The sequence below is a fragment of the Falco peregrinus genome, chromosome 1 (genome assembly GCF_023634155.1).
Source record: "Falco peregrinus isolate bFalPer1 chromosome 1, bFalPer1.pri, whole genome shotgun sequence".
NCBI lineage: Eukaryota > Metazoa > Chordata > Aves > Falconiformes > Falconidae > Falco > Falco peregrinus.
In genome coordinates this window covers 115,499,241-115,527,209 of record NC_073721.1, presented here as the reverse complement: position 1 = coordinate 115,527,209, position 27,969 = coordinate 115,499,241, and the positions used below count along the sequence as shown (strand labels likewise).

Below are 27,969 nucleotides of genomic sequence, written 5' to 3'. Positions count from 1 at the left end.
CTCATTTTATAAACAAAATGTGATTATAAAACATTGCTAGAGAGATGTTTTCCACCCACACTTCATTCTTCTGCTTTGAAGAACAGATTGGCTCATGTAAGCTTAGTCATTGGGAGCCCTGCTATTACGCTAAGGATATCAGTGTTGCTGGTGATGCTATGTGGAGGGTGACCTTGTTTGGAATAAAGCCATGTGATAGACAGCTGGTGGACCAGGTTTTCAGCTGCGCAAATCAGCAGCACTCTTATCAGCTACAACAGATTTTTATGGCATCTGAGAATCTGGCTCAGTGGGTTTAAGGCTGAATTTGAATCATTCCAAATTATAAATGGACCCTGGGATTCTGTTTAATTCTCTCCGTATAATTTACTCTTGAATCTGATTCAGCTTCCTTAGCGGCCTTCATAACCCAGTACTCTTTGTTAATTTCCCATATGATGATTTCCAGGAGTCTATAAACTACATCTTTCAAATGGAGTGCTTACGGAGTTTCTGCATTCAATAGAACTTTTTTTTTAAAAAAAAAATTGTATACTGTATTGTTCATGGATGCAGGAGGTGGCTGGGATTCAGACTAGGGCACACAAGTGTTCCATAAGCCCTCTGCCAACGTGTGCAGCATTCACCCTGGTAGTAGGTACTACTTTGGATTTGCCAGACTTTGATTTTTTACAAGCTCACACTGCCAGCCAGACTCTGTTGCAACAAGTAGGGTGTTGTATAAAATTTCAGCTAGAGAGTAAGGGCCACAATCTATCTGAAGGGCAGCGTAGTCCAGTAGCAAGGCTGGTTTTCTCATAAGCTGTTAACCTGCAGTTTAATTTTGATCAAGTTATTTTGACCTCAGTGCCACTTTTTTGTCAGTGTTTTGCACGTTTGGCGTGGAGACTGCCTATTACCATATGTTTGCTCATTGCACAGTAAACCTCTTTCTTCAATTGCTGCCTCAAGGCTTTACTGTAATAGAAACAATAACTATAATAAAATTCACATGCTCATTCTGAGTCTAAATTTGACCCTGTGTACTGCCTCCAATTGTTATTAGCTGTAGCTACTTTAGGAGTCTGTGCCTCTCTAATTTTCCTTTTGATGAGAAGCTGTGTTTTCAACATGTCAGAAATATACCAAGCTGTTACATGTAATAGTCTCTGCACATAACTAGGTTGCAATTTCTTTTGCAAGTGTTCAGAACTAATAGAAGAATTAAAATCTTTGAAACACCGCATGCTTCAGCTGAAACAAATGTTGGTGAGAAAACCATGTTTACGGTAAACCTGCAATTTCTCTTCCTTTTACAGACCTCGATGAATGCTCAGAAAACTTGAATCTCTGTGAAAATGGGCAGTGCCTCAATGCCCCTGGAGGATACCGTTGTGAATGTGATATGGGATTTTTGCCAAGCCCAGATGGGAAAGCATGTGAAGGTAATTCTCCATAAGCTTTAAACAACACTCAACAAATTCTGCCTTAATAGTTTTTTATGTTTGAAAATTTTTATAATTGGTTGCAGTTGTGGTGGTATTGAGAACCACCTGAAAATTGTCAATAGTAGTTGCTTCTTTTTAGTTTTATACATTTCTTATGGGCCTCTAGGTGTTCGTCTACCTATTGTATGTGGAGAGAACAGCTTTTTGGAGCTTATCTTACGAGATACTCTTGTCAGCTGCCATTTCATCTTGGTCAGTTGTACCCAGTTCTTCATTTTACTCATAACAGTTAAACAGAAAAAGCTGTTACTTTGTCTCGGTGTATATGAAGCTGAAAAACACTGATTTGGTAGCTAGTACAGTGAACGTGCTTTGAGGGCCTCTGTGAGGTGCAGAAGCAGAGTTTGAAGCCTTGCAGAAAGTTTGTATGACTGCCAAAAAAAAAACAACCCACCAACATCCCATGAGTATGCATTCAGTTTTGAAAGTGAGTTGTCGGTTAACTGTTTACAACTCGTTCATAAGAGTTTTGCATGTGCAAAGATTCGCAAAAATCAAATAGTAAACATGTTACCTACATGATTAAGGTCATATATTTGATCGTAGCATTTGAAATCTGCAGTTCATATAATGCTAATCAGTCAGTCAAGAAGAATCAGCCGTATCATCTGACATATTAATAACTCATAGTAACTGGTGTTTGATGGAGTTCTTAAGTACATCACTATAAATAGAATTTTTTTCCCCTGTAAAGTGTTCTGTGTATTTTTTTTTAGTAATCTACCAAGAGAAATAATTTATGAGAGTGAATTTTTGGGTAAACTAAAACAATATTAGGTTTCATAATATTTCATGAAACAATTTACTTTCAAACCTTTTAGCTAACTTTAAATAGCTTATGTAGAGCCTAGTTCCTGTTGCTAAAACAGACTTTCCTTGATGTCCCAGATACGTACTCTAAATGCAGCATTTTAAGGTACTTTGTAAACACACACTTTTTTTTTGTTATCAGATTGGTGGCTCTTGGTGCAGTGCGTATAGTGTTCAGTAGATACTGAATCAGATGCAGTGATTTGGACAAAAGGCACAAAAGTGAGCTTTGCTTGCCAAACCTGAGATCTGTCAAATGCAGAAACCTGAAAATGAGCATCAGGTTCACCTTTGGGCAGAAGCTTTTCCTTTGCTGATGTCCAGCTTTCTGCAGATGACTGCTGATTAGAATTTTTCAAAAGATGTCTCCTGCCATGTTTAATTTTGCTACTTGCCAGGTTAACCCACTAATAAGCTCAGATTGTTTCTGGCATGGCTTCCAGAGACACTGGAAAGAGCCTTTTACCCAGAAACAAGGTTATGGATTAGGTTCCTTAGACTCCATACGTAAATCTGGCATGTTATTTTTCTGGTCTTACACAGTGTGCAGAAGCAGTTGGCTTCCAGATCCATGTTTTCTGAACCCTTTTGCATTTCTCTGTCTATATCTTAAAAATACAAGGAAACCTCATATTTTTCCCTTTCTGTTCCTCTATCAGATATTGATGAGTGCTCACTTCCTAACATCTGTGTCTACGGCACTTGTCATAACCTCCCTGGACTTTTCCGATGCGAGTGTGAAGTGGGCTATGAGTTGGACCGAAGTGGTGGTAACTGCACAGGTAAATATAATTTTGAACAACATGCTTTTTAATTTTCTTCTAGTGTCATGGTCAGCTCTGTAGGAAATTCTTGTAAAAAGCTATACAAATCAGACTGGATATCGGAAAATGTGGACTTCCCTGCTGTATAACATGGGATTCTCCTTCCTGCCTTTTCTACACTCTTTCCCCTTCTTTGTCAACCTCTGATATCCCATTGGTTTAAGAGAAGAAGGGGGAAAACAGAGCAGTGAGAGCCCTTCTGTCTGCCTGCATCTCCCAGCCAGAGATGTGTTGCACCTTGTAGTTTCCATTCACAGTACTGGAGGGTAAGCTATGACCTTGTGGTGTACTTTGCCCTTAAGCATTTCTTTTAGTACTTTATGTGAATTTTAGTTCATGGATTGGTTTCCCCACAAAATGATGAGTTTATCTCAAACTGCTGTTCTCAAATGTGTATGTATGGGTTTTTAGAGCTTCCTGGAGATCAGTGTATCTCCTAACTAATGGATTTATGGTGGTCAGCATATGATACCTGATACGTTGATGGTTTGCACTGTCCTTGAGTATTTGCTTACCGTCTGCTTTTATTTTTTTCCCAGATGTTAATGAATGCGCAGATCCCACAACCTGCATTAGTGGCACATGTGTCAATACTGCTGGTAGTTACACCTGTGAGTGCCCTCCTGATTTTGAGCTGAATCCCACCCGAGTTGGATGTGTTGGTAAGGGACCGTTCCTTATGTTATTTACAAGTGAAGTTGTGCAGAGGGGCTGCAAGGCTAACTGTTCAGGAGTAGGAATAATGTCCCAGGTCATAGAAAAGGGCTGGAACAGGCTCTCCAGCTCCCACCCCACTGCCCCTGGCTTAGAGGTTGTAATAGTGCAGTGGGCATATGTCCAGAGTGATGTAGCAGGCCAGCAGTGCCCAGCTGCCAGAACCCAACCTTTGGGGCTTGTTACAGCTGTCCACAATTTACAGCAGGCGTGAGACAATTTTAAATTTCAACAAGCTTAAACCAAAGTCCAGCTGGCCCCAAGATGGCAGGTGAAGTTGCAGCATAAAGCCACGAGGCTCTTGGAGCATTGAGCGCAGCTTGGCTAGGTGCAGCTTCACAACTGATGGAAATGCTCTTGTATTAGGCTCCAGCTGCTTAGTAATCCTCTGATTTTTTTTGTTTGTTTGTTTAAGAGGACATAGGGATGCTCCTCAAATTCAAATGGATTTGAAATTCCTAACTTTAGTAGATGCTTTCATGCTTGTTAACCTCAAGGAGAAGAAGGCAGTGAGTTTCTAGAACTGGAGGGATGTACAAGTGCATGTGAAAATGCGAATCAAAATGAGAAAGGGCCTGGTTGAACTGCCCTTGGTCATGCTGAATAAATTCCCTATTTTGTGACAAGTCCAACAAAGCCAAGGAATGGGACACCACCATCCTATCTAAGTGGGAAAAGCTGGGCCCTCCTGGACAATGCAAATTACTTGCTTTGGCTGTCCTACAAGAAATGGGAGCCATCTGAAGGTATCCCTCGTCCTGAGATACGTTGTGTTTTCCTCTTATAAGATGTGTTTCTTATGTGCATTCTGAATAGATACACGATCCGGCAACTGTTACCTGGACATTAAAACTCGTGGAGATAATGGTGGCACCTTCTGCAGCAATGAGATTGGAGTGGGTGTTTCCAAGGCTTCCTGTTGCTGCTCTCTGGGCAAAGCTTGGGGCGTACCCTGTGAACATTGCCCACTTGTGAACACAAGTAAGCCAGCTTTCCTGGGTTAAACACAACAATACAGTGTGTTTGTTGGATTTTTTTTTTTTTTTAATTTAGGCAGGTAACTCCTCAGTGTAGTCATTTCTTGTGTACATGCAGAGGACAGTTTTTCACTGGTCTCAACCAAAAACTTTTCTGATCTTTGAAAAAGATTATTTAGCCAGAAGATTATAATTTTTGAGCAAGTTTGTTGTTACACAAGAAATTACATTATGAAATGGAATAGCAGTTGATGTTACAGAGTAAAACCTAATGTTTTTACCTGGTTACTTTGTTACTTTACATTTAAATTACCTGTAATAATCTGATTAATTTTCAAAAATAATTTCAAAAAATGCGCTGAAAATGTTTATACTAATTTAGGTTCATAAATCTATTTTATTTTCAGCTGAATATAAGGTTCTTTGCCCTGGAGGGGAAGGATTCCGACCAAACCCTATTACAGTTATATTAGAAGGTAATGTTTACATTTTCCTATATTTACACATCTAAAATTATGAAACTCTTCAGTGACTGTTGCTTTTCATAGGAAAGCATAAATGAAACTTGCGGGTTTGTTTTAACAGATATTGATGAATGTCAAGAACTGCCTGGACTTTGCCAAGGAGGAAAATGTATTAATACGTTTGGTAGCTTCCAGTGTCAGTGTCCATCAGGGTACTATTTGAATGAAGAGACCCGAGTGTGTGATGGTAGGTAGCCTTCACTTAACCAGTCTGCTTTTATTCTTAGAAAATGATGACCGTTCAATATGCAGAAGAACTGGTCTGTCCTTGAAAAGGAGTGTAACCAGACTAAGCAGTGTAAAGCTTAAAGGTGGGAAGATTGGAACAGTTGAGAGAGAGAAAATTCCTTCTTGACTATGTTGAAATATATGCAAATTTTTGTTTAAAATGATCAGATTTTGATCAAAACCAGAAAACCCCAAAGTTTTTATTTAAGTAAAACATAATTTACTAACCAGCTATAAAAAATAGCTGTTTGGTAATGGGTAATGCATAAGCACTCAGATAAAGAGCAAACTTACACCATGAGTCTGCTGAGCTGGTTACAGGGTGTCCAGGACATTTTTCTACTACTTATTTTCTCTCCTGCTGACCTCAATGTCCAATTGAAAACACTGGGTGTACTGCAAAACGTTCTCCTTCCACTAGCATGTTCACTAGTACATGTTCATCACATTACATGCAACTGTCAGATTGTACTGGATATAAAACTTCAAGCAACCCCATCGAGTCCTTAATTTCCCATTGCCTAGGCTGTCTTCAGCCTTCCAGACTGTTATATAGTGCCTATGACGTGCCAAACATGACAGAAATACAAAAGATTCAGATCCTAAATTAACGCTGAAGCAAAGTGCTTCATCCGTATTGTGCTTACATAGCTCAACAAATGTTAAAGAGGAAATCTACAGCTATATTTTTCCTTCATGGTGTGTCACAGATATTTCAAAATGGTAAGGCTAGTGAGATACTTCTGAAGTTTTAGGAACTAGGGTGTTTTGGGGGTGGTGATTTGGTTTGGTTTTTTTAAACAAAGGTTAAAGTCTCTTGATGAAGTAAACATGACTGACATCTTGTGTTGGGAAAGTTACTCATTTTCCCCAGTAAGGCAGACTGTATTGGCATCATTGCTTATTGAGATGGGCTCTCCACAGGGAACAGCTTTGATTCTTGTCCGGATCTGGGAATCCAGAATGGATGAGATCCTCAAATACTACTTTTGTACAACAGGGGCAAAACCCAAATTGCTGTCTCTGACCTGGTAGACATATCAGAGTTCCCTTCGTCACATCATAGACAGCCTTTCCGCGGCCACCTGTGCCACCACTTCCTTCCCTCTGTGGGCTTCACTCCACCGTGACCTTGCTCAGAGCCCCTTCAGCTCTCCTCCACCAGTACCTTCCTACCTCAGGTGTTACTGAGATATTCTCATTCTCAGAAGCACAATGAGATAGCTTCTGTGGCCACTCACTGCCTTTTTGTTCTCTTCTAGATGTGAATGAGTGTGATACACCTGGCATTTGTGGACCTGGCACATGTTACAATACTGTTGGGAACTACACGTGCATCTGCCCTCCTGATTATATGCAAGTTAATGGAGGAAACAACTGCATGGGTATGGGTTGTTGGGTTTTTTTCAAGCTTATCTTAGTGGTTTGGGGCAGGGTTTTCCTGGGCACAAATCAGAACTATTTCTGTGAATTGAGTTATACAAGAATTAACTAAATGAAAGATCAAGCTTCTCTCATTTTTTTAAATAAAGCAAGGCAAATCACTTTTAATGCAGATGTTTCAGTACTTCATCAGAATTTCTCCTCTAATTTGGTATTTTCTTACAAGTTTCACTTCAGCCCTGAAAGCTTCTATATGTGAAACACTGCTAAAGTTACTCAGACTTCACAGAATGAAGTCACAAGCTGTGTACAGTTCTGAGGGGGAACCATAAACTAGCTTATGGTTTTCAGTGTTGGGCAAAGCCCCAACTTGAATACTTTGGTAAGTCTGATGAGTGTTATAGCAGTGTTGCTTGCTCTTGAATATTTCTATTGCTTTCTCGTACTTTTAGAGTACTCTTCTAGGGAGAGGCTCTTCTGTAGTATTCTACAGTGCTGCAGCGTCTCCTTGACAGGGGCAAAAAAGTACATATTTGAAGGAGGTATCTCCTAAACCCTTCAGATAGATCATCTTCCATAAGAATTGCTAATGCATTGGTCTGGGTTTTTCTTCACTTTCACAGATATGAGAAGAAGTCTGTGTTACAGAAATTACTATGCTGACAATCAAACCTGTGATGGTGAGCTGCTCTTTAATATGACCAAGAAAATGTGCTGCTGTTCCTACAATATTGGACGTGCGTGGAATAAACCTTGTGAACAGTGTCCTATCCCAAGCACTGGTATGTTTTTGCATTGCAAAACTATTTGAAGGCCTTGGTAACATCCGAATTATTATTAATGCGTGTAACATTGTTAGAGATACAATATCCTTGTCTGCGCTTGTGTGCCCAAAATGAAGGAATTAATACTTTTCTGGCCCGAGTCACAATGAAGGCATATGTTGAGTGGCTTGTGTTCATGCTGCTGGGCCATGCCTCCTTTGTGCCAGTTTCCCTGTCTGGGAGGCTTCATGCTCTGTATTGGTTAATCTGCCTCTCTGCAAATGCGTGTTGATCCGGTGGTGAGGCACTGACCAAGGTTTTGCTCCATTGCAATACTGCCATTGCTCCAGCAAATGTGGTGTCTACAGTGCTGTGCCTCAGCTGCTGATCACCGCAAAGAGCCTTTGTGGTAGCCATGGGTTTACAGAGGTCTCCTCTGAGAATGATCTGTGTCAAGCAGCTAAACATAAAATGTAGGAGTTTCTGTGCTAATTGTATGGGCGTACAGGACTCCTCCACACGGGGTAAGACCGCAGAGTTGAGCCCAGGACATACCACTGGTTCAAGGTGGTTTGCTTCAAGAACAAACTTCCTAGACACTTATTTGAATCTCTTCCAACTTAACCGTTCATGGTTTTAGAAGTCAGGTCTTTGTATGAAAAAACTGTAAGGCACAGAGGTGAGCATGTGCAAAGCAAAATGGGGATGTGGTCCCAAGCCCTCTGCATCTTTGTGTTTGCTAATTTCAATGGCCTTTGAATGAGAACCCAAGTGCATGTTAAGCACATCACATGGTGAGCCTCGGGGAAGGGTCTGCATACCTCTGTGTGCCCTGCAGGTGCTGAAAGAGTAGGAGATTAACTTTCTTGGGCAAAGGATGTAATGACTTTTTGACTTTGATTTGATTTTTTTGATTTGATTTTTGACTTTGATTTGATTAATTCCAAATACTATAATTGTTGCTTTGTTTTCCTGCTGCAGATGAATTCTCCACACTCTGTGGAAGTCAAAGGCCTGGCTTCTTCATTGACATTTATACAGGATTACCAGTTGGTGAGTTGTAATTTCTGTTTTTAACTAAGTGCCATGCTATCTCTGCCCAGGGAAGAGGGAAGGTTTGTTTTCCCAATTACTTTTTTTTCATGAGAGGAATAACGACTAAACAGTGTAATGGAGTTCAACCCTCCATTTAAATCTGAGCCTGCAAACTCTCTGCCTAGCTCCTCCTGGCTGGCAGCAATGATAATTGCTGCTTGTAATCAAGACAACATAAAGCTCCAAAAACTGTAATCAGGCCTACATGAGCAGGGCACGGATACTGAGAATAAGAGGTCTGGGAGTAAGGCCAACTAGCATTTGGCCTGAGAGGAATTAGGAGTCTTTCCCTCAAACTAAAGCAGAGATTTAATCTGACATTTCACATCAGTCCCCCTGTGTATTGGTTTGACACAAAAATCCTTTTTTCTGCTCAGCTGGAATATTTCTCACATATGTTATTGTGTGTAACATTTGAATCGTGAGTAACAAATTGCAAAACAAAAAGAGGGAGAGAATGAGGAATTCTAAGACAGGGAGTTGAGTAAATCCCTAATGGGACTTCCTTTTGTTTTTATTCACACAAAAATGCAAATAAGAAGCAGATAATGTGCCCTGTAGCAAACACAGGCAGCATATAGGCAATAATCAGGTGCTTTAACATTAGGCTGTTGCTGTGATGCAGTGTTCACCTAGTTAGATGGAAATATTTATAGTAAAGTGGGGAATATGATTTTTAAAGAAGTTACAGAAATGTACAGTATTTATTGTTTACCAGGTCATTTCTTAGAAGCAAAGTTCCCCCTTCTAGCTATTAACATTAGCCCAAATTGTTGCCAAGTCTACTCAAGCTAATTGGACATCAGCACTGGCAGGGAGACCTTGGATTGTGCTAACTTGTGTAGGTAAAAGCTGCATTTGTAGCAGCTGATGTGTGTGCCAGGAGTGTTGCAGCCTGCTCTGTCTGCCCTGCTGCGTCATAGAGCAATCTACCTTCAGAAGCCAACTGAAGCAGAAGGGCTGTCCCCCTGCAGAGGTCACCAGTACATCCCAGTGCATGCAGCACTGTGGTGAGACTGATGCACATGCAGCTTTATGCTGTGCAGATCTCGGGCTTTCCCTGCTGCTTTGGGATCTTGGCCTGTCTCACTAAGTTGTAGCACTCAACCTGCTGCTTTTGCACAGGAGTTGCTTTTGTCCCTTACATCTGTAGGCACAGGGCACAGGAACAAGGTAGCACCCACTCTGCAGGGACACAGCTTATGTACCCTGTAATATTTGCTTACAGTCCTTACGTGATGTTACTTTTCTGTTTGGATTAAAGTTCTATATATTTACTCCAGATGGTTGTTTCAGACATAGAAGTAGTTCTATTTTTACTCACCCCTTGTATAATCAGAGGGCTCAGAATTACAGAATCTAATGTAGGAAATTAAAGGTTTGATCCAGCAGCAAAATTAAAAACAATACATTATCTGATGGAAAATCACTTTAGCTGAAAATTTCTCACCATATCCTCTGTATTGTGTACATCAGTGCATGTGGCAGTTTTTGGAGAGGACTTTGAACTCTTCTATGTTGTCAGACTATTCAAGATGTGTAATTTACAGACCCAATAGGCAAGACATGTAATTGTAATAGCAGCTGGGGTTTTTTGTGCCAAAATGAGTTACTTAACCCTGGTGTATATAAAGCATTGGCAAACCCTGGCTGCCTGGCTTCATCAATCTAATTAATAGCATGCTGGCAACACTTCAGAGGTTACCTGGCATTGGCACTTTCAAACTGTTATATAAAAACATGAAAGTCTTTTCAGATTAACAAGGGTAAAACTGTGCAAAACTAATTCTGACGAGTGTTTGTGTTCAGTCATGCTCTTCTGTATTAAATCAAAGACAGTTACGTTCTCTCTGGCTCTTCCCAATAACTTCACTGTAACACTGAGGAGGAGGATGTTCATCAAGGCTGTGGGTGGGAGACGTGGGGAAGGATGTGTGCTACCTTCTGCATTCCTATGTGGCAGCATATATCTTCACTACAGTGAAGCCTGAGAAAACAGAAAATACCTACGTTTCCAGTTTGGAATGACTCACTGTCTGTTGCAGTTGGGAACATTCTGATGATAGCATTATACATTTGATAATTCTCTTAAGGATAAATGCATAAGGACATATTCTGTAGCAGATTTCATGAAGTGCTGTTTACAAGTATTTTAAAAAAAAATTATTCTTGCAGATATTGATGAATGCAGAGAGATTCCTGGAGTGTGTGAAAATGGGATCTGTATAAACATGGTTGGCAGCTTCCGATGCGAGTGTCCTGTGGGGTTCTTCTACAATGACAAGCTACTGATCTGCGAAGGTAGAGTGCTGATCTCATTCAGAGAAACGGGCCTTCACCACCTGGCGACTCAGACACTGGCAAATCTGATATACTTGCAAATCATCCTCAATGAGGGGAAAATACCGGTATCATTGTCATAAGTCTGTGTCAATTCAGACGTTTTGAATTCTTTTGCATAGAAAATACCAGATTTTCCATCAGACAATCTGAGGCCTTGAAGGAGCGTGAGTCAGCAGTCATGGGAAGAAACAATGTTTTTCAGATTTGACAGTAAAGCCAAGAAAAGAGTAGTAGTTTTGAGTCAGATCATGAGCACATTTTTTTTTAATTCCAACCAAGATATTTTTTTGTAATGGAACAAAGATTTCTGTAAATAATATAAACACATGATCATTTTTTCCCCAATCTAAACATTTCCTAACATTGTATTAGTCAGTTTAATGGAGAAACCAAAGATGGCAGTATGAATTGATTTAATTCTCCGGTGTGGGTTATGCCTGCTGACAGCATGGTGCTGCGCTGCAAGCAAGGTATTGAGACCTTTAAATAAAAGCATCTTCCGTATGTTGCTTCTAACTGAAACAGTTACATTCCTAAGGAAATAAAGTTCTATTTTTTTGCAGCCACGTAAGTAAGGAAAATTGGACAAAAATTTTTGCCTAAAATTTTTTGGTGGTGTTTACACTGAAAGCTACTAATATCCTATAGGGATCTCAAGGATCTCCCTTAATCATAACAGAGCATCATAGTCTCCAGTGGAGATCTGTGCAGACAGAGCAGCTTACTTTTTCTGATCACAGTCTTAAGACTGAAATCCACCCAAGTGAAGTGTTGCAACAGGCTTTTCATGGGCCTTTCAACACCTTCAGGAAACCATGGTATAAATTCTCTAAATAGGAGTGTATTTTACAAATGGACCATGTGGGTTTGGGATCATTTCAGGAGATACCTAATGTGACCAAAAATCTACTTTCATCAATACATTTATTTTTTCAGGATTAGAAAGAAATTGCTCTGTTTGTGTAAGATAATACTCTTTATGCTAAAAACAAAGTCAGTTTCTTTCTAGTGCCAGCTTACCATAACAATCAAATTCCCTTTTTGTATTGACAGATATTGATGAATGCCAAAATGGACCAGTGTGTCAGCAAAATGCAGAATGTGTCAACACAGCTGGTAGCTACCGTTGTGACTGTAAACCTGGCTACAGGTTCACATCAACTGGCCGCTGCACTGGTGAGTCCTTCTGGCTTGTTTGTGTGAGGCTCTGCAAAAAGTAGTAGATTTTTAAAAGAAGACTAAAAAAGCATAACTTTTCTTCAGAAAGATGGTATACCAGGACATGACCTGGGCTCCAAGAACCCTCTTCTTAAAGCCTTTTAAGGCATCCCATAAACACTCTGGTCATTCCTGGAAGATTAGGGGGCCCATCCCACAGAAGCATAAATGAGAGTTAATCACCTGAGTAGATGTTTGTCTTCCATTTTATCCCACCAGCCACTGGCAAATATTTTTCTTTAGCCTGTGTTGTGTCTAGGCAGACCAGTTGATTCACTACCTTTTGACTAACTATTTTCTGATGCTAAAAATTCAGTTGCAGTCCTGACAGGGACCTTCCTCTACATAAATTCTTTGATTTTAATTTTAATTCGCTGTTTAATTTAATTTTAAGATTTGTTTTAGCAATTTATTTGCCACTTGTGTTTTTACAAATAGCTCACTGCTTGCTGGGGTCTCTGCTGATAACATGAACTTATCTGCTAGCCCATATGCACTAACTAACTTAAAAAGCTTATTGTTAAACTTCCTAACTTTTATGTGGATTTGAACAAGCCTCTGAACATTATTTTTAAATACTGAGTGGGACTGCAGTTCTCTAATCTATGTGCTTTTTCTTATAATATCGTAGTCCAGAGGGGCATTCATGTTATCTTGATTACTTGAAGAATCACAGAGATTTTTTTAAAGACTGCTGTGGGCCAAGCACCTGTAAATATTATATACATTTCTGAGCAAAATAATAATTACAACGGAAACTGGTAACATTTTCCTTGGGTTTTTGCTTCTGAGTACTTGAGTTTTAGGAAGTGTACTTTTCCCTACAGTGCAGTTTTCCATTGTTTCATGTGACCCTTAAGGGAAAAGGGTGTAGGGACAACCAGAACGCTACTATGAGAACTAAAACTTTGTTTTGTTAAGCTATGCAGTGCCACATGTAAATATTCAATACGTTCTAATGTAATTGTTGTTGTTATGGGTTCGTTACAGCAGTACAGGAAGAGCCAGGGAAGGTTCTGATATGGGTTACAATACCAGACATGAATTGGCACCAACAGTAATACTTCCCTGTATTTTGCTCTTATTTTATATTTAGTGAAAATAAAGTTACACAATTAGAGTCAAAATAAAAGCAGTTGATAAAATACTTGATTCAGCAAAGGGAGGAAATTTCCAACAGCTCTGCTGAGAGCAAAGAGTGCTGAGCATCTTGCTGTATTGGATCAGTCATGCTACCACATGGAAAATGATGATATCCCAGTAGTTTATTGAATCAAAACTGATGTATCACAGCCACTTTTACTATGAGTACTGCATGTATCTTACTGTGAAAATACCATTCTACTGGTGCTATCTATTGTGGTATAATAAATAATTTTTCATATAAACTCATTTTGGCACTTAATTTTGCCTCCCAATTTTTTAACAAGTTACAGTGTTCTCTGTTTATCCCCAAAGAAGTGACTTTTCCCTGGGATTTTAATTCACTATTCATTTGCCCATACAGCAGCAAAGAGAGAATCACAATTTTTCTTTCATCTCTGCTCTCCTGAGCTGTGAAGGTTAAGAGTTCTTAAGAAGCACATTATCCAGCACTGGTTTCCGTTCTGCCTTCTTTAGACTCTAATTAGCAGCAGTATCATTAATAGCATTGGGAGAGCTTGGTCCTCAGTGAACAGACATCCAAAATTACTTGCGGCCCCAGCTGATGCATGGTAATCCTGGGGATGGGGGCAATCAAAATTGTCCATATGCCAGCTAGAGTGTAGAGAAGTGGCAGCAGAGGCAGGGAGACAAGATGTAATACATTAATTTCTTTGCAATTAGGAACTACTTGACTCTTAGTTTTGCAGTGACCTGGGGGTGGTTTGGTAAGAAACTGCAGTCGCTTTGCTTAGGTTGCATTTAAAAAGAAAATTAATGAATGCTAAAATCTAATCGATTCTAATGCAAGCTTATGGCAGCACCTCAGTTCTCGTTTTTGGAGCTGCTGCAGACAGAGTGTCAGGAAGCATATTGAATGAAACCAGCTCTTGTTGGTGATGAGGTCAACAGAAGGGCGTCATTTGATTCATGTTTCTGATTTGTCATGGGGGAAAAAAATGTGCTGGACAGCAAACATTCCATTCTTCAAAATTTTGTTTCATTCACTATTGATAGGATCCTGAATTCTGCCTGAAAGCATTGATAACAAGAGTAGCAGGAGGCAGTCAGCTGTTGGACAAGTGTGATGGATGCCCTGCGATTGTCAGGCAGCATAGCACATGCTGGCAGGATAGCTTTCCCTTTCCCTAGCGCTCTCTGCAGAATTATGCAGTTGGGTGTTTGCTGCTGTTGGCGAAGTATTTTCAGACTCCATATAGCCGTAATTCTTCTTGCTGACTGAGCTTTGTCTGGTTTACAGGATCATCATATTGCATGAGGCATGGATGCTACAACACATATGTATACATGTCCCATTTTATCACTGCATAATGAGTTGATAAATCTACAATTCATTTTATCTCTCTGTAAGCTGAGTGAGAAAAGTGCGGGATTCATCTCCCTTTCTGTTTTGTATGATTTCTGTGAGTTAATCAAGCAATTTGTGCTATAATCAAGCATAGCTAAAAGCAAGTAGCGGCTTTCATGAGAAGAATAGAAACTGTGATTTATATGTGGCTTTTGTATCTGTTGCAGTCAATGTAGAGCACTCAGAAATCTCCCTATACAATTTCATGTCGGTAATTCTACTTTTCAAAATCCAGGCGATATGCTTTTCCCTGTAGCAAGAATTTGTGTTCGGTAAATACCATTTTTACGCTAGGTTTTTTTCAGCTCCACAGATATTGAAGAGGGTAATTTACAAGCAAACAGCCCCTTTTCTGACATTTACTTAGTAATGGTTTCATCATTAATAAATTAAAAATAATATTTTAAATTAGGGCTGTGCACTGGATTCTGACTGTCATGGTTGCTGCTAATACATCTTTCCAGCCCTGCAGTTTCGAAGCCTTAACTTTCATGGTACCTTTGTGTTTTCAGATCGGAATGAATGTCAAGAAATTCCCAACATCTGCAGCCACGGGCAGTGTATTGATACTGTTGGAAGTTTCTACTGCATTTGTCACAATGGATTCAAGACCAATGATGACAGAACAATGTGTATAGGCAAGTATATCAAATTAAGCTGTACTTAGACTTCCATTGAGATAGTTATGAAGCCTATCCTCTTTGTCATAGGTGTTGCATAGGTCTCATAGAACTGAGATTGTGAGCCATTTACCACCAGGCAAAGGTGCAAAACCACCATAGCTGGCAATTAGAGATGATAACAAGTTGATAATGAATGAAGAACATCTCATTAAAGTGAACCTTTAAAAAAATATAGCCTGTCTAATAAACTGCTAATACTGTTGTTTTTCAGGAAAATGTTCTATTCTTAGAATTTTCTGAAGCATCTTGTCTGATTTATTACTTTAGGCAAGAAATTTAGTAGATGAATATTGCAATGCAGCAATCGTACACAGCCTGCTTGTTAACAGACTAAGTGAAGGGTGTACTTCTTGCCAGAGAAGTGCCCTTTTCAGAAACAGAGTCATCTTAATAAAGAAGGAGATTCTGTATTTAACCCATTTGCAGCTGTTAGTGTGGTGTCTGCTGTCTGAGCAAGATGAGATTTCAGAACATTTATGATAAAGATAGCTTAGATATCCTTTGGGAAGGGTGAGATGGGAGCCACAGTAAGATAAATGATTGTTGGACCCTTGATTATTTTTGTAGGTGTTGATATCAAGTGTATAAACCTACGTAAAATCGTCTTTTGGGGACAAACAATTCTTCTGTTCAGTCTGTTGGCAGTGGATTATTTCTTTTGCCTGCAGGATAGCTGAAGACTTTCCTTTCCCCATCAGTGATTAAAACTCTTGCTGCTTATTTTATTTCTGCTTTGTAGATATTAACGAGTGTGAGAGAGATGCCTGCGGCAACGGAACCTGCAGAAACACCATTGGCTCTTTCAACTGCCGCTGCAATTTGGGGTTCATCCTCTCACACAACAATGACTGCATAGGTAAGGAGTGCTGAGACCAGTTACGCGTTTCTAAGACTTTCTACTTCTAATGAATGTACAGTTAGTACCATCTTCTCCATTGAGTTAGGGTCACACCTTTCATGGTCTGCATGATTAAAGACAAAAAACAATTTCTTAGTCTGAAGAGGCTTCTTTGATTATGCACTCCATACTTTTCTATAGCCCCTTAAATGTTTGCATGTGATATGTGCCACTCTGATTTTTTTACTCTTGCTTTGACAATTTTACAGCATAGATCAATAGTGGTATTTTCCCCTCACTTGCTTTTGAAGCAGAGGATATTTATGTACTATCAGTTATTGTACCAATGTAGTGGAAACAGAAGTCTCACCTTCCCAATTTCACTTGTTGCAGGTGTTCCTTTTATCTCTTACAATGTTATTTTTCTTAGATGTGGACGAGTGTGCAAGTGGAAACGGAATGCTCTGCAGGAATGGTCAGTGTGTGAACACGATTGGGTCCTTCCAGTGTCTTTGCAATGATGGCTATGAGGTGGCTCTGGATGGAAGGACTTGTATTGGTGAGTGCTTTCTTTTAGGGCAGAACGAAACGTGCAGCAAACCTTGAGGAGATACTTTTAGTCAGGGGTCCTCAAACTTTTTAACCAGGGGGCCGGCGCGCAGATGAAGTGGCAGGCAGTCATCTGCGGCTGCTCGGTTTCTCCCCCCAAACCCCCGGCGGGGGGGTGGGGGTTCTGTAAATACCAGGGGCTGGATTGAGGACCCTGGGGGGCCCTGTCCAGCCCGTGGGCTGTAGTTTGAGGATTCCTGCTCTTAGTAAACAGTATAAGAGATCAGAGAGAAATGTCACACTGTCATCATTGTACCTAGCAGAAGAAAACAATGCCAATAGGATGAGAAGAGGGCTCTTTTCTTGCTCCTGGGAAGTTCCACTGTCAGTTTGATGGAATCAAAATTAAAGCAGGCTCAGCCACAGATTTATTGAGATAACAGCAATTATCTCAAGTAAATTGTCTTTCTTTTCTTTTAGATGTCAATGAGTGTGCACTGGATCCTGGAAAATGCTCACCAGGCACATGTCAGAACTTGGATGGGTCGTTCAGATGTATCTGTCCTCCTGGATATGTCCTGCAGAATGACAAATGTGAAGGTGTGTACAGAACAACCCTCCTTCTGCCTCTGTCCTAGCTACTCACAGTTGTTACCACTTTCCTCTGCATCTAAATGGTGAGTAATGTTTAGTCTTTTGTGTCAGTGTACAGTTCTGAACTGTAGCCACTGGTAAGTCACTTCCCAGAAGTCTCACCAAGTTTTGTTTGAACCAGAACTACCTGATCTGATCCCAAGAAAAATCTAATCCCAGGCTGTTTGGTTGATGGTACTTTGCTGGGGTTTGCCTACTGCATGAGGATTTAAAAACTAACCCTAGATTTTGCACCTGGATTTCTTGTTCCTCTTTCTGTCTCTTCCTTTTTGTTTTTCAAATCTGTTAGATATCAGTGATGATGTAAGGTTACATTTTATGTAGTACAGCTGCCAGTGCAAACATTTTTATTTCTCACCTCTTTAATTGCTTTTCTTACAGACATTGATGAGTGTGTGGAACAGCCAGAAATTTGTGCCCTGGGCACATGCAGCAACACTCCAGGCAGTTTCAAATGTCTGTGTCCAGAAGGGTTTGTGTTGTCTTCCACAGGGAGGCGATGCCAAGGTAAGTTCATTCCTGTTTTCTGGCATTTCGGAATTTGTTTACTGTCTTATAAAAACCTTATTCCTGCCTGTTTCTAATATAACAAGGAGGCTCTGGACTCAAACAGTGTTTTTCACAAGGAAAACGTGATAGTTCTGTAGCTGGGGCCAGGTTCTGTCTTGCCCTAACATCTGTTTGTCATTAAAGGAAGCATTGCAATAAAAGGGGCAAAGATAATGTTAAATGCACCAGGTTAAGCGAGGAAATTATGTTGTCCTGCAGCCCTTTCTTGCACCCCTGGAAGAAATGTTGAGGGTACCTGGACTCTGTATAGACTCTGATATGTCTGACACGGAGGTGGAGCACGAATGCAGGCAGGCAACTACTGCAGTGCAGTGCTAATGGCAGCGTTTCCAGCAATAAAGTTGTTCTTAGCACTTATCAAATTCACCATAACACTTGTTATATGCTATTCTTCTCCACAAATGTGTGGGTGGGTAAAAGATCAATGGAAAAAAATTGCAGTGTTGTGGGGACAATAAGCACCCACCTACTTAGAAAAGTCTGAAGCGTCTTTTGGCTTCTAAATTACCACTTACACTGTTCAGAGCCTAAACATGGGCACTAAGACAGAGATCAGATGCTAAAAGCCGAAGATCTACTAATGAAAAGCCACAGGTTAGTTTGTTTTGTGGATAAAGAACAAGTACAGCAAATTAGAGAGTGAGATATTTTAAAAACTTTGGGAATTATTAAATAGATACATCATTAAATGTCCGATACGTAGTGTGCACAGTGGGAACCACTGACGAGTAAGACCTTTATAAGGACCTCTGTAGTTATGCTTGGCACAGAACGGTGATGCTTGTTGACACCATAGTGAGTTCTTCACAGTGGGCTAAATGAAACTGTGGTTTTGGTAAAAATGAATCCAACCTGCAGTAAACGTTCATCCAAGTCTTCAAACCACCATGCAATTTGGCACAGTTACTTTACTGAACTTCAAGAAGGCAGCACGGCTGTTGTGGCTGTGCTTTTGTAGCTCATATAAATGAAGTTTCTTCAGTCTGAGGGTGTTGTCCTCTTCAGGTAAGGAAAAAAATCATAACCCTTCCCCCAAGAAAACTATAAAAAAGAACGCAGCTTAATCTTCTCCTTTATGAAAACAGACCACTGTTTCACACATAATGGCAGAAGAAAGTGCACACTTGTGTGTATGAACTTCAGGTGGGCTTCTCCCCATCCCGTGGAGAAGACTGGGGGTTTTTTTTCCAAGTATCTCAGGCCAAACAGAGTTTTGTTTAAAACTTCCCATTACCTAGGAATTTTGTAAAATCTGTATGTTGCCCAGCATTGATGCTGCAGCCGGAAAACTGGATGAGCAGCTGCTTCCACAACTGCCCTGTTGCTGTCCGCCTGCCAAGTCAGGGAGCTGCCAGCTCTCTGCCTGCTGGATGCTTGTGGTCTGTGATCTCAGCTCTGCTCCAGCATCCTGGTTATCCAGCTTAAGGGAGTAAAAAGTCACTGCGACAGTTTTCTTTATGTGTACCTCAGGGGAGAGGGAAGAAGGACAGTGCTATTGGAAATTGCCTCTCATTTTAACACTACATGGTATTATCATTACAAGTTGATTAAAATCTCTTGACTCAAGTGATTCGTCCTAATAACGGAATACAAACAAGTCAAGCCAATATTCATTTTTTACAAAGAGGAGTGAGTCTAAGAGGGCAGTACAGCTTTTCCATCTCTGCTGGACAAAAGAGGAAAAGCCTTCCTTTTCCGTGACTGAAGTAGGGCACGATCCCATAGCTTTCCTGGACTGGGGTAAGGAGCTCCCCTCACTCTTCACATCTTCCCCAGAGACAATAATGGTCCTTCTTAATGCGCTGAAATGGAAGTTGGGTGTTTTATTGAGGGGGGCCTCCTGTAATTTTGCAATTAACAACTCTTAAGTGAAAACTGTGTCAAAGTCACCCCAACTGCTCATAACAAGTTTTTCTCTATGCAGATCTGAGAGTAAGTTACTGCTTTACCAAATTCGAAGATGGAAAATGTTCTGTGCCGAAGTCACGAAACCACTCCAAACAAGAGTGTTGTTGTGCCTTAAAGGGACAGGGATGGGGAGATCCCTGTGAACTCTGCCCAGAGGAAGCAGATGGTATGTTACTGACCAGGTTACCTTACTGTCATGATAACCTCAGAACTAAAAGAAGGTTGGGATTCTTATAAGAAGAAATTAGGAAAAATTATTTTCCAGAGGTGCTTAACCTCTGCTTAACAATTGTCATTGCAGTCTCAAAAAACATTTTTCTTGCATAGTCCAGTCACAAGCATATTCCTTGTTTGCTTTTAGGTTTGTTAGCATGATTAGGTGCCAAGTATTTTGCTCTGGAGGTGTCACATACAGAAAGCAGAAAGTAGTAAGTACGTCCTTGATAGGCTCTGAGTGGAAATACCTGCAAGACACAAATGGAATTCATCTGATTGTAAATAAGTGTAGGAAGGGGTACCATAAACATGAAATCTAATTTAAAAAACAACCAAACAAAAAAGCAAACAGACAAAAACCAACAGTGGAACTAGATGTACATCTGAATAACCCTGTTACATTTTGTGACTTCATTTTGTTATTTAAAAAAAATTATCTAATTTTGCAGTCTTATCAATACGAATGACTTGCAAAACCAGCATGGAATGACAAAACACAGGCCTTGAAGCCTCACTCACTGAACTGTTGCTAAAGGAACACTCTCCGTTGTTGGTATCTGTTGTAAGACTGAGTAACTGCGCATCGAGCAAGTCAACAGGCCTTTGTACCGTCATGGTACAACTTGCTGAACAGACTTTAATTCATGCTGACAAATGTGGTTAACAGCGTTACTGGTTTCAGCAATATATTAATACAGTTCATTTCATTAATAAGTCATGTAGATGTTTTGCAGACAATCCTCACAAAAGCCAAGGGAAGAAAAGAGAATCAGATGTGCCAGTTGCAATACTCCTCCTAGGCTTATTGCCTGTGCCTGTTTCATTACGTTGCTTGGAGCGTTTGAATCAAAGTCAGTTGGAAAAGCATGGTATACATCGCAGCATTTCCTTGAAGTGTCAGCACATATATTTTTCACAGTCCAAACTGTTTGCAAAGGATTATATCAAGGCCATTTTTCTCATCTTCTATAAAAGAAATAGCTTTAACATATCTGAGTCTGGGAAATTTCTGTCTCAGTGTATCACAGATAGTGGAATTGATTCTTTTGGGGAAAAAAAAAATATTTCACGCATGGTCTCCATCGTATGCTATCTGAATGGAGGCTGGTAAGCTCAAGCACATGTGCCACCTGAGTCTCCTTCTGAAGGCTTGAGCAACAGGCGGGTTTTGTGCTGCCCAGCTGCGTAGGGCTGAGTTTCCCATTCAGAGCCTGGCAGTACGTCAAGACACTTTCTTACTTTCAGTGCAGGCGTGCAACTACATTTAGTTCTATTTTGTTTAACCTCAGCAAAGATCAGCTAATGCAGTTCAACTAAAGAAAGGGTAACGTTTGTTATGTCTGACTGTATTATACTGCTGCACTCTAAACCTCTTTGCAGCCTACTGAATTTGCAAAAGAAAAAGTAAAATCTTGTCAAGGGTTCTGTGATGTTCTGAGCACGGTTAGTAGAGAATATGCTCAGCAGCATCTTGAGATGGTTAGAATTCCAGTCCTGTGTCCATCCATCTGCTCAAGATACAATTTAGAGGGGAGAGGTGGAAGCTTAGTTTCAGTTGCAAGGCTTGTATTTTTTGTGTGTGTGTGTCAGACCCAAAGTTAGAGGAGTTTGTGAAGCTGAAGGTCCTTTATAATGATATTCATCCATATTGCATTTTGGTCCACCAGAATGGAAATCTAGGATTTCTTATTTATTCTATTGCCAAGAATATGTCAGATGAATTGCACAGATAAGGGAGTACATACTTCCTGTGACAAAAAATAGAGAATTTCTTGTTCTCAAAAGACTTGCATCATATTTACATCTTCAAAAGTCACACCAAAAACATTGTGGATTTGGAAACTGAGTGGTGACTTCATTCTAAGCTGAGCCCAGAAATTTTACTCTCAGTTTACCTATAATAAAATTATTACTTATTCTGTAACTAGAGATGGGCATGCTTTAAGGGCCATGGTGACTACAGATTAAATTGTGTCATCTTCAGAAAATTTAGGAAATGTTTCATTAACAACAAAAAAGAATGCTGTCACTAGTATTGATACTTCTAAAATGGAAGTACTGTATTTATTTGCTCCTTAAAGGAAAGTACATAATGTTAATTATTCACAGGATTTTACATATTTGCATACAGGAGATCAGATGAAATGTCAAGAGAGCATACATTTTTTACATGAGTGTAAGATTAAATTATAAGTTTATACATTAACATACTATATTTCTAGACCTGATCATGAGGAAGATGAATTGGTATCAGTGGTTACTTTTGTGGCTCATGAGTAATGCTGAATACCAAGATAGAATTTAACACATAGTTTGATTTTTTTACTTTTTTTTTTTTTTTTTTTTCTTACAGAGGCATTTAGACAGATTTGTCCATTTGGAATTGGCATCCTTGTTGGACCTGGTGATGCAAGACTGGGTAAGTGCCCACGCTGCACGATGCCGTTGTTGCATCAGTGTGCTGTCTTCTACCCGTAAGCCATTCTCCCTTTCAATAGAGAATAACGCCTCTGCAACTATTTCCAAAAGCCACGAATTGTGGAAACTTATATACAGATTTTTTTTTTCCAATTATTCCTACCAAGTTTAAATTAAAGCTTGAATATCTCATATATCAGAAATAAACTTCTTTTAGAGTATTGTATTTGGCTTTTTAATTTATGCTGAGTAGACTTGCTAGGAAACTTGTGTAGGATCTAGAGAATGGATCACATAGCATGCTTGTCTTTTCTTATACAGTATATGTAGCCTGTTTACAGTAAATGGTTTTAATCCTCCAGAAGTGCAAACCACAGTTTCCCAGATCCCTTCAGTACGTTCTGTTCTCTCCCAAGACAAACAGCACTTCAGCCTCATTGGTAGAAGTTTTCATTTAAGGAGCACTGGATGACTACTGCTTTTCATATCTGCCACTCTCCCTGTGGTCCCAGAGAGGTTTTTTATCTGACGTGTAGAATCAGTTTCTTTTCTGCATCCTGAAAGCTGGCCTGCAAGAAAAATTCCGTACCCTCATCCTAATATATCAAAATTCAGATTTTAGTATTTTTTTGTGATTTTAGGAATATTTATTGCCAGAACAACACCTGTCCTTTGAAAGAAGTCTAAAACCACATGAAATCAGTTGCACTTACTGTGTTGTTTGTATTTCTGGTTAAGATGTGGATGAGTGCCTAGATCCAGATAACTGTAAATTTGGGCAGTGTATCAACACAGATGGGTCTTTCCGCTGTGAATGTCCGTATGGTTACATCCTACAAGGAGCTCAATGTGTAGGTAAGTACAGCTGTTTCATCTTCCATTTTAAAGAAACCCCTGCATTGCTAAGTATGGCATTAAGGAATAATGGGGTTATACTATTCTAATGTCGTGGAATCTCCATCCCCACTGGTGCTTAAAATCTGCCAGGGCAGAGCCTTAGCAATTGGCTCCAAGTTGGTCTTGCTGTGGCTGTTTGACCCAGAAAACCTTTATAGCTATCCCAAATTATGCTAGGAGTCTATGACTCTAAATCAGTAATTTAAATGAGGTCTTGGGTTTTGTATTTTTGTATTTTTTTGGTTGTACATCAGCAGTGTAGTTTTTATACCTTTTTAGTTGAGTGTAACCACGTAGTCTTGCCTTAATTTAACTGCTTGCAGATACTGATGAATGTGCTGTTGGAAACCCATGTGGAAATGGAACTTGCAGGAATGTGGTGGGAGGATTTGAATGCACCTGCGTTGAGGGATTTGAGCCTGGACCGATGATGACCTGTGAAGGTGAGACTCCATGTGTTAAGGACTGTCACTGTAGTTGTGTGCTGAAACAGTTTTCTGATTTTGGAAACAAGCGAGGGGCGTAAAGCAGCTGAAAAAGAGAAATACAGACATTTGGAACAATGCATCTTTATCTGAAATGGAAAAATAGGTTCCTTCTTCCTGTATGAAGGAGCCGTGGTAACTGTTTCTAACTGAAGGTTGGGTGAACAGGTTTTCAGGCAGTATCTGCAAAGGAACCGCCCAGAGAGGAGCATGTTTGGGTACGCTCTGTCCAGAACAGTTCCCAGAAATGCTGCTTATTGTGTGTATGGGTTTTGCTTACCGACTAGGGGACCCTTGGGTGAAGAAGGTCACTGTGGAGGATGAAAAGAGAAAACGGGCTGCTTGAGTTTGTTAGGGAACAAACCAGAAAATATAAATACAGTACTAGACATTTACCATGGTAACCCTAGGTTGAATATTTTTCATGCTTTGGTGTCTCATTTCAAAAATAAAAATTTGAAAATGCACAAAGAAGGGAGGAGTAAGGAAGATCAGAGTTATTGAAGAGACATGCAGAAAATTAATTGGACTAGAATTTTTCAGTGTGGAAAACTAAAGACATACGTGATTTCAATTTAGAAAGCCACAAGTGGTAAAGGTACCAGAAGTAGAAGAAACATGTTAGACAGACCCAAGCAAACATTTTTATATGCATAGTACTTACTTAAGTTGTGAAGCTCTTTGCTGCAGAATGTTAGTGAGGCCACAAGTATAAACTGACCCAGAAGCAGATTGTACAAATTTGTGTGGGAACCTATCAGTGGAAATTAAGTTTGATAGTTTGGTTGTGGCTTTTGGCTGTGGAAGTCCTTAAAACTGAGAGGCTGTGTTAGGGGAAGGATCTCTGCATACATGGTATGGGGGTTTTAATACTCGTCTCCTCCTGTTTCAACCACAGAGAGGAGAATGTCCTAGGACATTTTGACACTCTCTTCTGACCTGACACAGCTGTTCTTAAATTATCTGCCACAATCTATTTGTTTGCAAGCCCATATAAAAGAATGCTTCTATTTTTGCATCAGCTTGCGTTAGTTTTATATACAGTTAGAGCTTCATTGACTTCCCTGTGGAATTTGGGTGAAAAGCTCAAATTGCAGAGGAGGAGTTAGCAGAGTGCATAAACATCGTTATACAGCAGTAATTACTCAAGTAGCCCAGAGTGTATGTAAATGCACTTCAAAATAGTGTTTCTAGTAAGGATATTGTTTTACGGAATTCATTTTATGAAGAAGCTGGAATTTAAAAAGGACCAATCATAAAGACTGACCCTAGGATACAGTTTGAACTGAGACGCTCTTTTGGCAGCATGGATTTTTTTCATTGGCTGCTTGCTGGTGAAGATACTGAAACTTCAGGTAGCTGTGCAAACATCCTGGCATGTCTAGGCCTGCTCTTATACAGAAATCCATAATGAGTAGAACCATTGGTCCCCAACTATTAAGATTTAGCCCTCAGTAACCTGGGATCTGTGGTATTGCTGTATCTAAACCATGCGCACTCAAGTTGGCTGAGTTTTACAAAAGCATGTTTCACTTCCCCCGTGGTCTTTGTCGCTCCAAATCCAGATGTCAATGAATGCATTCAGAACCCTCTGCTCTGTGCTTTCCGCTGCGTGAACACCTTTGGATCCTACGAATGCAAGTGCCCCGCAGGGTATGTTCTGCGAGAGGACCGGCGCATGTGCAGAGGTAAAGCTCCTACCAGACTCTCATGGTTGTGAGATAATGATTTCAAGTTCCTGCAAGGGTAGGGCTCTGACTCACTGCGCTATTGGGCCAGAGTTTTAATCCCAGGAAGTAACTGAGTCAGAAAGAATTTGGGATGAAATTCTGTGGTTTGCATTATGCAGTTGGTTGTATTAGCCCTGTCCTGCCCATAAACTTACACATCTGCATAAAGTGAGGTCATATCAGATGATACAGTTTTGTCTTGCCCTGAAAATGGGCATTTGGGAGAAATCAATTTGCTTTAGGCTAGTATATCCTACGGTTAGTTTAGCACAATAAAAGCATGTATAGTTCGATTACGATTGAAATTCCAAAGTCAGAATTTACTATTGTGAATTTTCAGGATTGTCTGTCTGTGTAATGAAGTCTAAACCTTGTGTTTTAGATCAGAATGAGTGTGAAGAAGGAATTCACGACTGTGACTCAAAACAGATGGAGTGCAAAAACCTAATTGGCACCTATATGTGTATCTGTGGACCAGGTTATCAGCGCAGACCAGATGGGGAAGGCTGTATAGGTAAGTGACACTGAAGCGTTGAAGCTCTTGAAACACACAGCTCCTCAGCAGAGCTGAAAATTTTGGATTTAACAAAGTGTTGAGGAACTCAGGGGAAGAATTACACAACTACCTGTATAACGGATCTACCAGTGCTATACGCACTGTGCTTTGCTGTTCAGGTGTGCACACATGTGGGCAGTAAGTAGAAAATCTGGATGTGGTTGTCTTCACAATCAGTTTGTACTGCTGCTGCTGAATTGCTCTTAACTGAGAAAAGCAGAGATTGGGCCCATTGCTGTGAGCTAGTTCATCTCTGTTAGCATGAATGAGAGCAGATCTGAATCATTTTTAAACTTTGGATGGCATTCAGAAGTGCAGCTGTAGTTATGAAAAATTTTGAAAACCAGTGAGGAATATATTGCAGAGAAAAATGTAGTAACAAAATATATGATATTGTGAGCTATATGGTATCTTTCCTCTGAAAACTGAAAAACTGAGGTTTTGTTTTAAAAAAAAAAGAAAAACTTATGCAAGTTTAACCAGACAGAATGCACAGCTTAAGAACTCCATACAGACTTCTCTAATGTGCATTAAGCCAGTAATGGACTTGATTTTTTGTCATACCATTTCAAAAACACAGATGAGAATGAATGTCAGACCAAACCTGGGATCTGCGAGAATGGTCGTTGTGTAAACACAGTGGGAAGTTACAGATGTGAATGCAACGAGGGATTCACGGCCAGTGACACCCAGAACGAATGCCTCGGTAAGTTGCACACTAACATCCCAATGAACTGTCGCTTTCATAGCAGAAATTGTGATTGGAATTAACCTTAGAAATATATAGTGAATAAACATGCTGTTGAATTTACATGCCTGCGGGAAGGGGCCTTTGTAAGTAGGTGCCCTGCTGCAAGTTCGTTCTTCCCATGCTGTCCCCGTGCCTGCTTCAGTCAGGCCGGTTGGGTTGACTCGCTGTGGAAGCTGACTATTTGGTGGTTTCAGTCAGCCAGGAATTGCTCTGCCTTATCTTTGGTCCTGATTTTCAGCCAATCCTTTTTCTCTGGGTTTAAACAGAAACATATTTTTATAAGCATAATGTAACTTGTCTTCCACCTTTTGCTAAATTTCCTGTCTTCTTTGTTTCCCTCAGACGTTGTGCTCTTTTTCTTACTGCTGGTAGTCTTTCACTCACAGTTCCACAGTCCCAGGGTGAAGTATGCCCTTTCTTTTATATTTCTGACTAAATTCATAATATCTCATTGACCCTCTGGAGGTCGTCACCATTAGGATTCTCTGTGATGCATAATTTGTTTTCCAGACAACAGGGAGGGCTACTGCTTCACTGAAGTCTTACAAAGTATGTGTCAAATTGGATCAAGCAACAGGAACTCTGTCACCAAGTCTGAATGCTGCTGTGATGGTGGCCGAGGCTGGGGGCAAAACTGCGAGGTCTGCCCCTTCCCAGGCACTGTGGCTTTCAAGAAACTTTGCCCTCATGGCCGAGGATACATGTCTAACGGAGCAGGTACTGACTCTTCTATTAAAGGCTCTCTTACACAATGCCAAATTAAGTGATAAATTATAAACTCGCTTCTTGCATACTTGAACACTGTGAGGTCCTAAATGGTTTTGGATATCAGTCA

General features: G+C 40.1%; 1 protein-coding gene across 3 annotated transcripts in view; it reads left to right on the top strand.

Moving 5' to 3' along the window:
• The window catches only part of FBN1 (fibrillin 1), a 157,593-nt gene that overhangs the window by 117,246 nt on the left and 12,378 nt on the right, over window positions 1-27,969 (top strand). For 2 of the 3 annotated variants that reach the window (XM_055813633.1, XM_055813626.1), the window contains exons 35-58: window positions 1,299-1,424; window positions 2,957-3,079; window positions 3,661-3,783; window positions 4,652-4,816; window positions 5,220-5,288; window positions 5,398-5,523; window positions 6,827-6,949; window positions 7,571-7,729; window positions 8,693-8,764; window positions 10,982-11,107; window positions 12,203-12,325; window positions 15,392-15,517; window positions 16,302-16,418; window positions 16,831-16,959; window positions 17,430-17,549; window positions 17,985-18,110; window positions 20,098-20,247; window positions 22,651-22,716; window positions 23,454-23,570; window positions 23,936-24,055; window positions 25,663-25,785; window positions 26,210-26,341; window positions 26,964-27,089; window positions 27,645-27,851. In XM_055813633.1, coding sequence (XP_055669608.1) covers window positions 1,299-1,424; window positions 2,957-3,079; window positions 3,661-3,783; window positions 4,652-4,816; window positions 5,220-5,288; window positions 5,398-5,523; window positions 6,827-6,949; window positions 7,571-7,729; window positions 8,693-8,764; window positions 10,982-11,107; window positions 12,203-12,325; window positions 15,392-15,517; window positions 16,302-16,418; window positions 16,831-16,959; window positions 17,430-17,549; window positions 17,985-18,110; window positions 20,098-20,247; window positions 22,651-22,716; window positions 23,454-23,570; window positions 23,936-24,055; window positions 25,663-25,785; window positions 26,210-26,341; window positions 26,964-27,089; window positions 27,645-27,851 — 2,994 coding nt within the window. The remainder of the gene's footprint in view (window positions 1-1,298; window positions 1,425-2,956; window positions 3,080-3,660; window positions 3,784-4,651; window positions 4,817-5,219; window positions 5,289-5,397; window positions 5,524-6,826; window positions 6,950-7,570; window positions 7,730-8,692; window positions 8,765-10,981; window positions 11,108-12,202; window positions 12,326-15,391; window positions 15,518-16,301; window positions 16,419-16,830; window positions 16,960-17,429; window positions 17,550-17,984; window positions 18,111-20,097; window positions 20,248-22,650; window positions 22,717-23,453; window positions 23,571-23,935; window positions 24,056-25,662; window positions 25,786-26,209; window positions 26,342-26,963; window positions 27,090-27,644; window positions 27,852-27,969) is intronic. The other variant, XM_055813643.1, reaches the window with a different exon arrangement.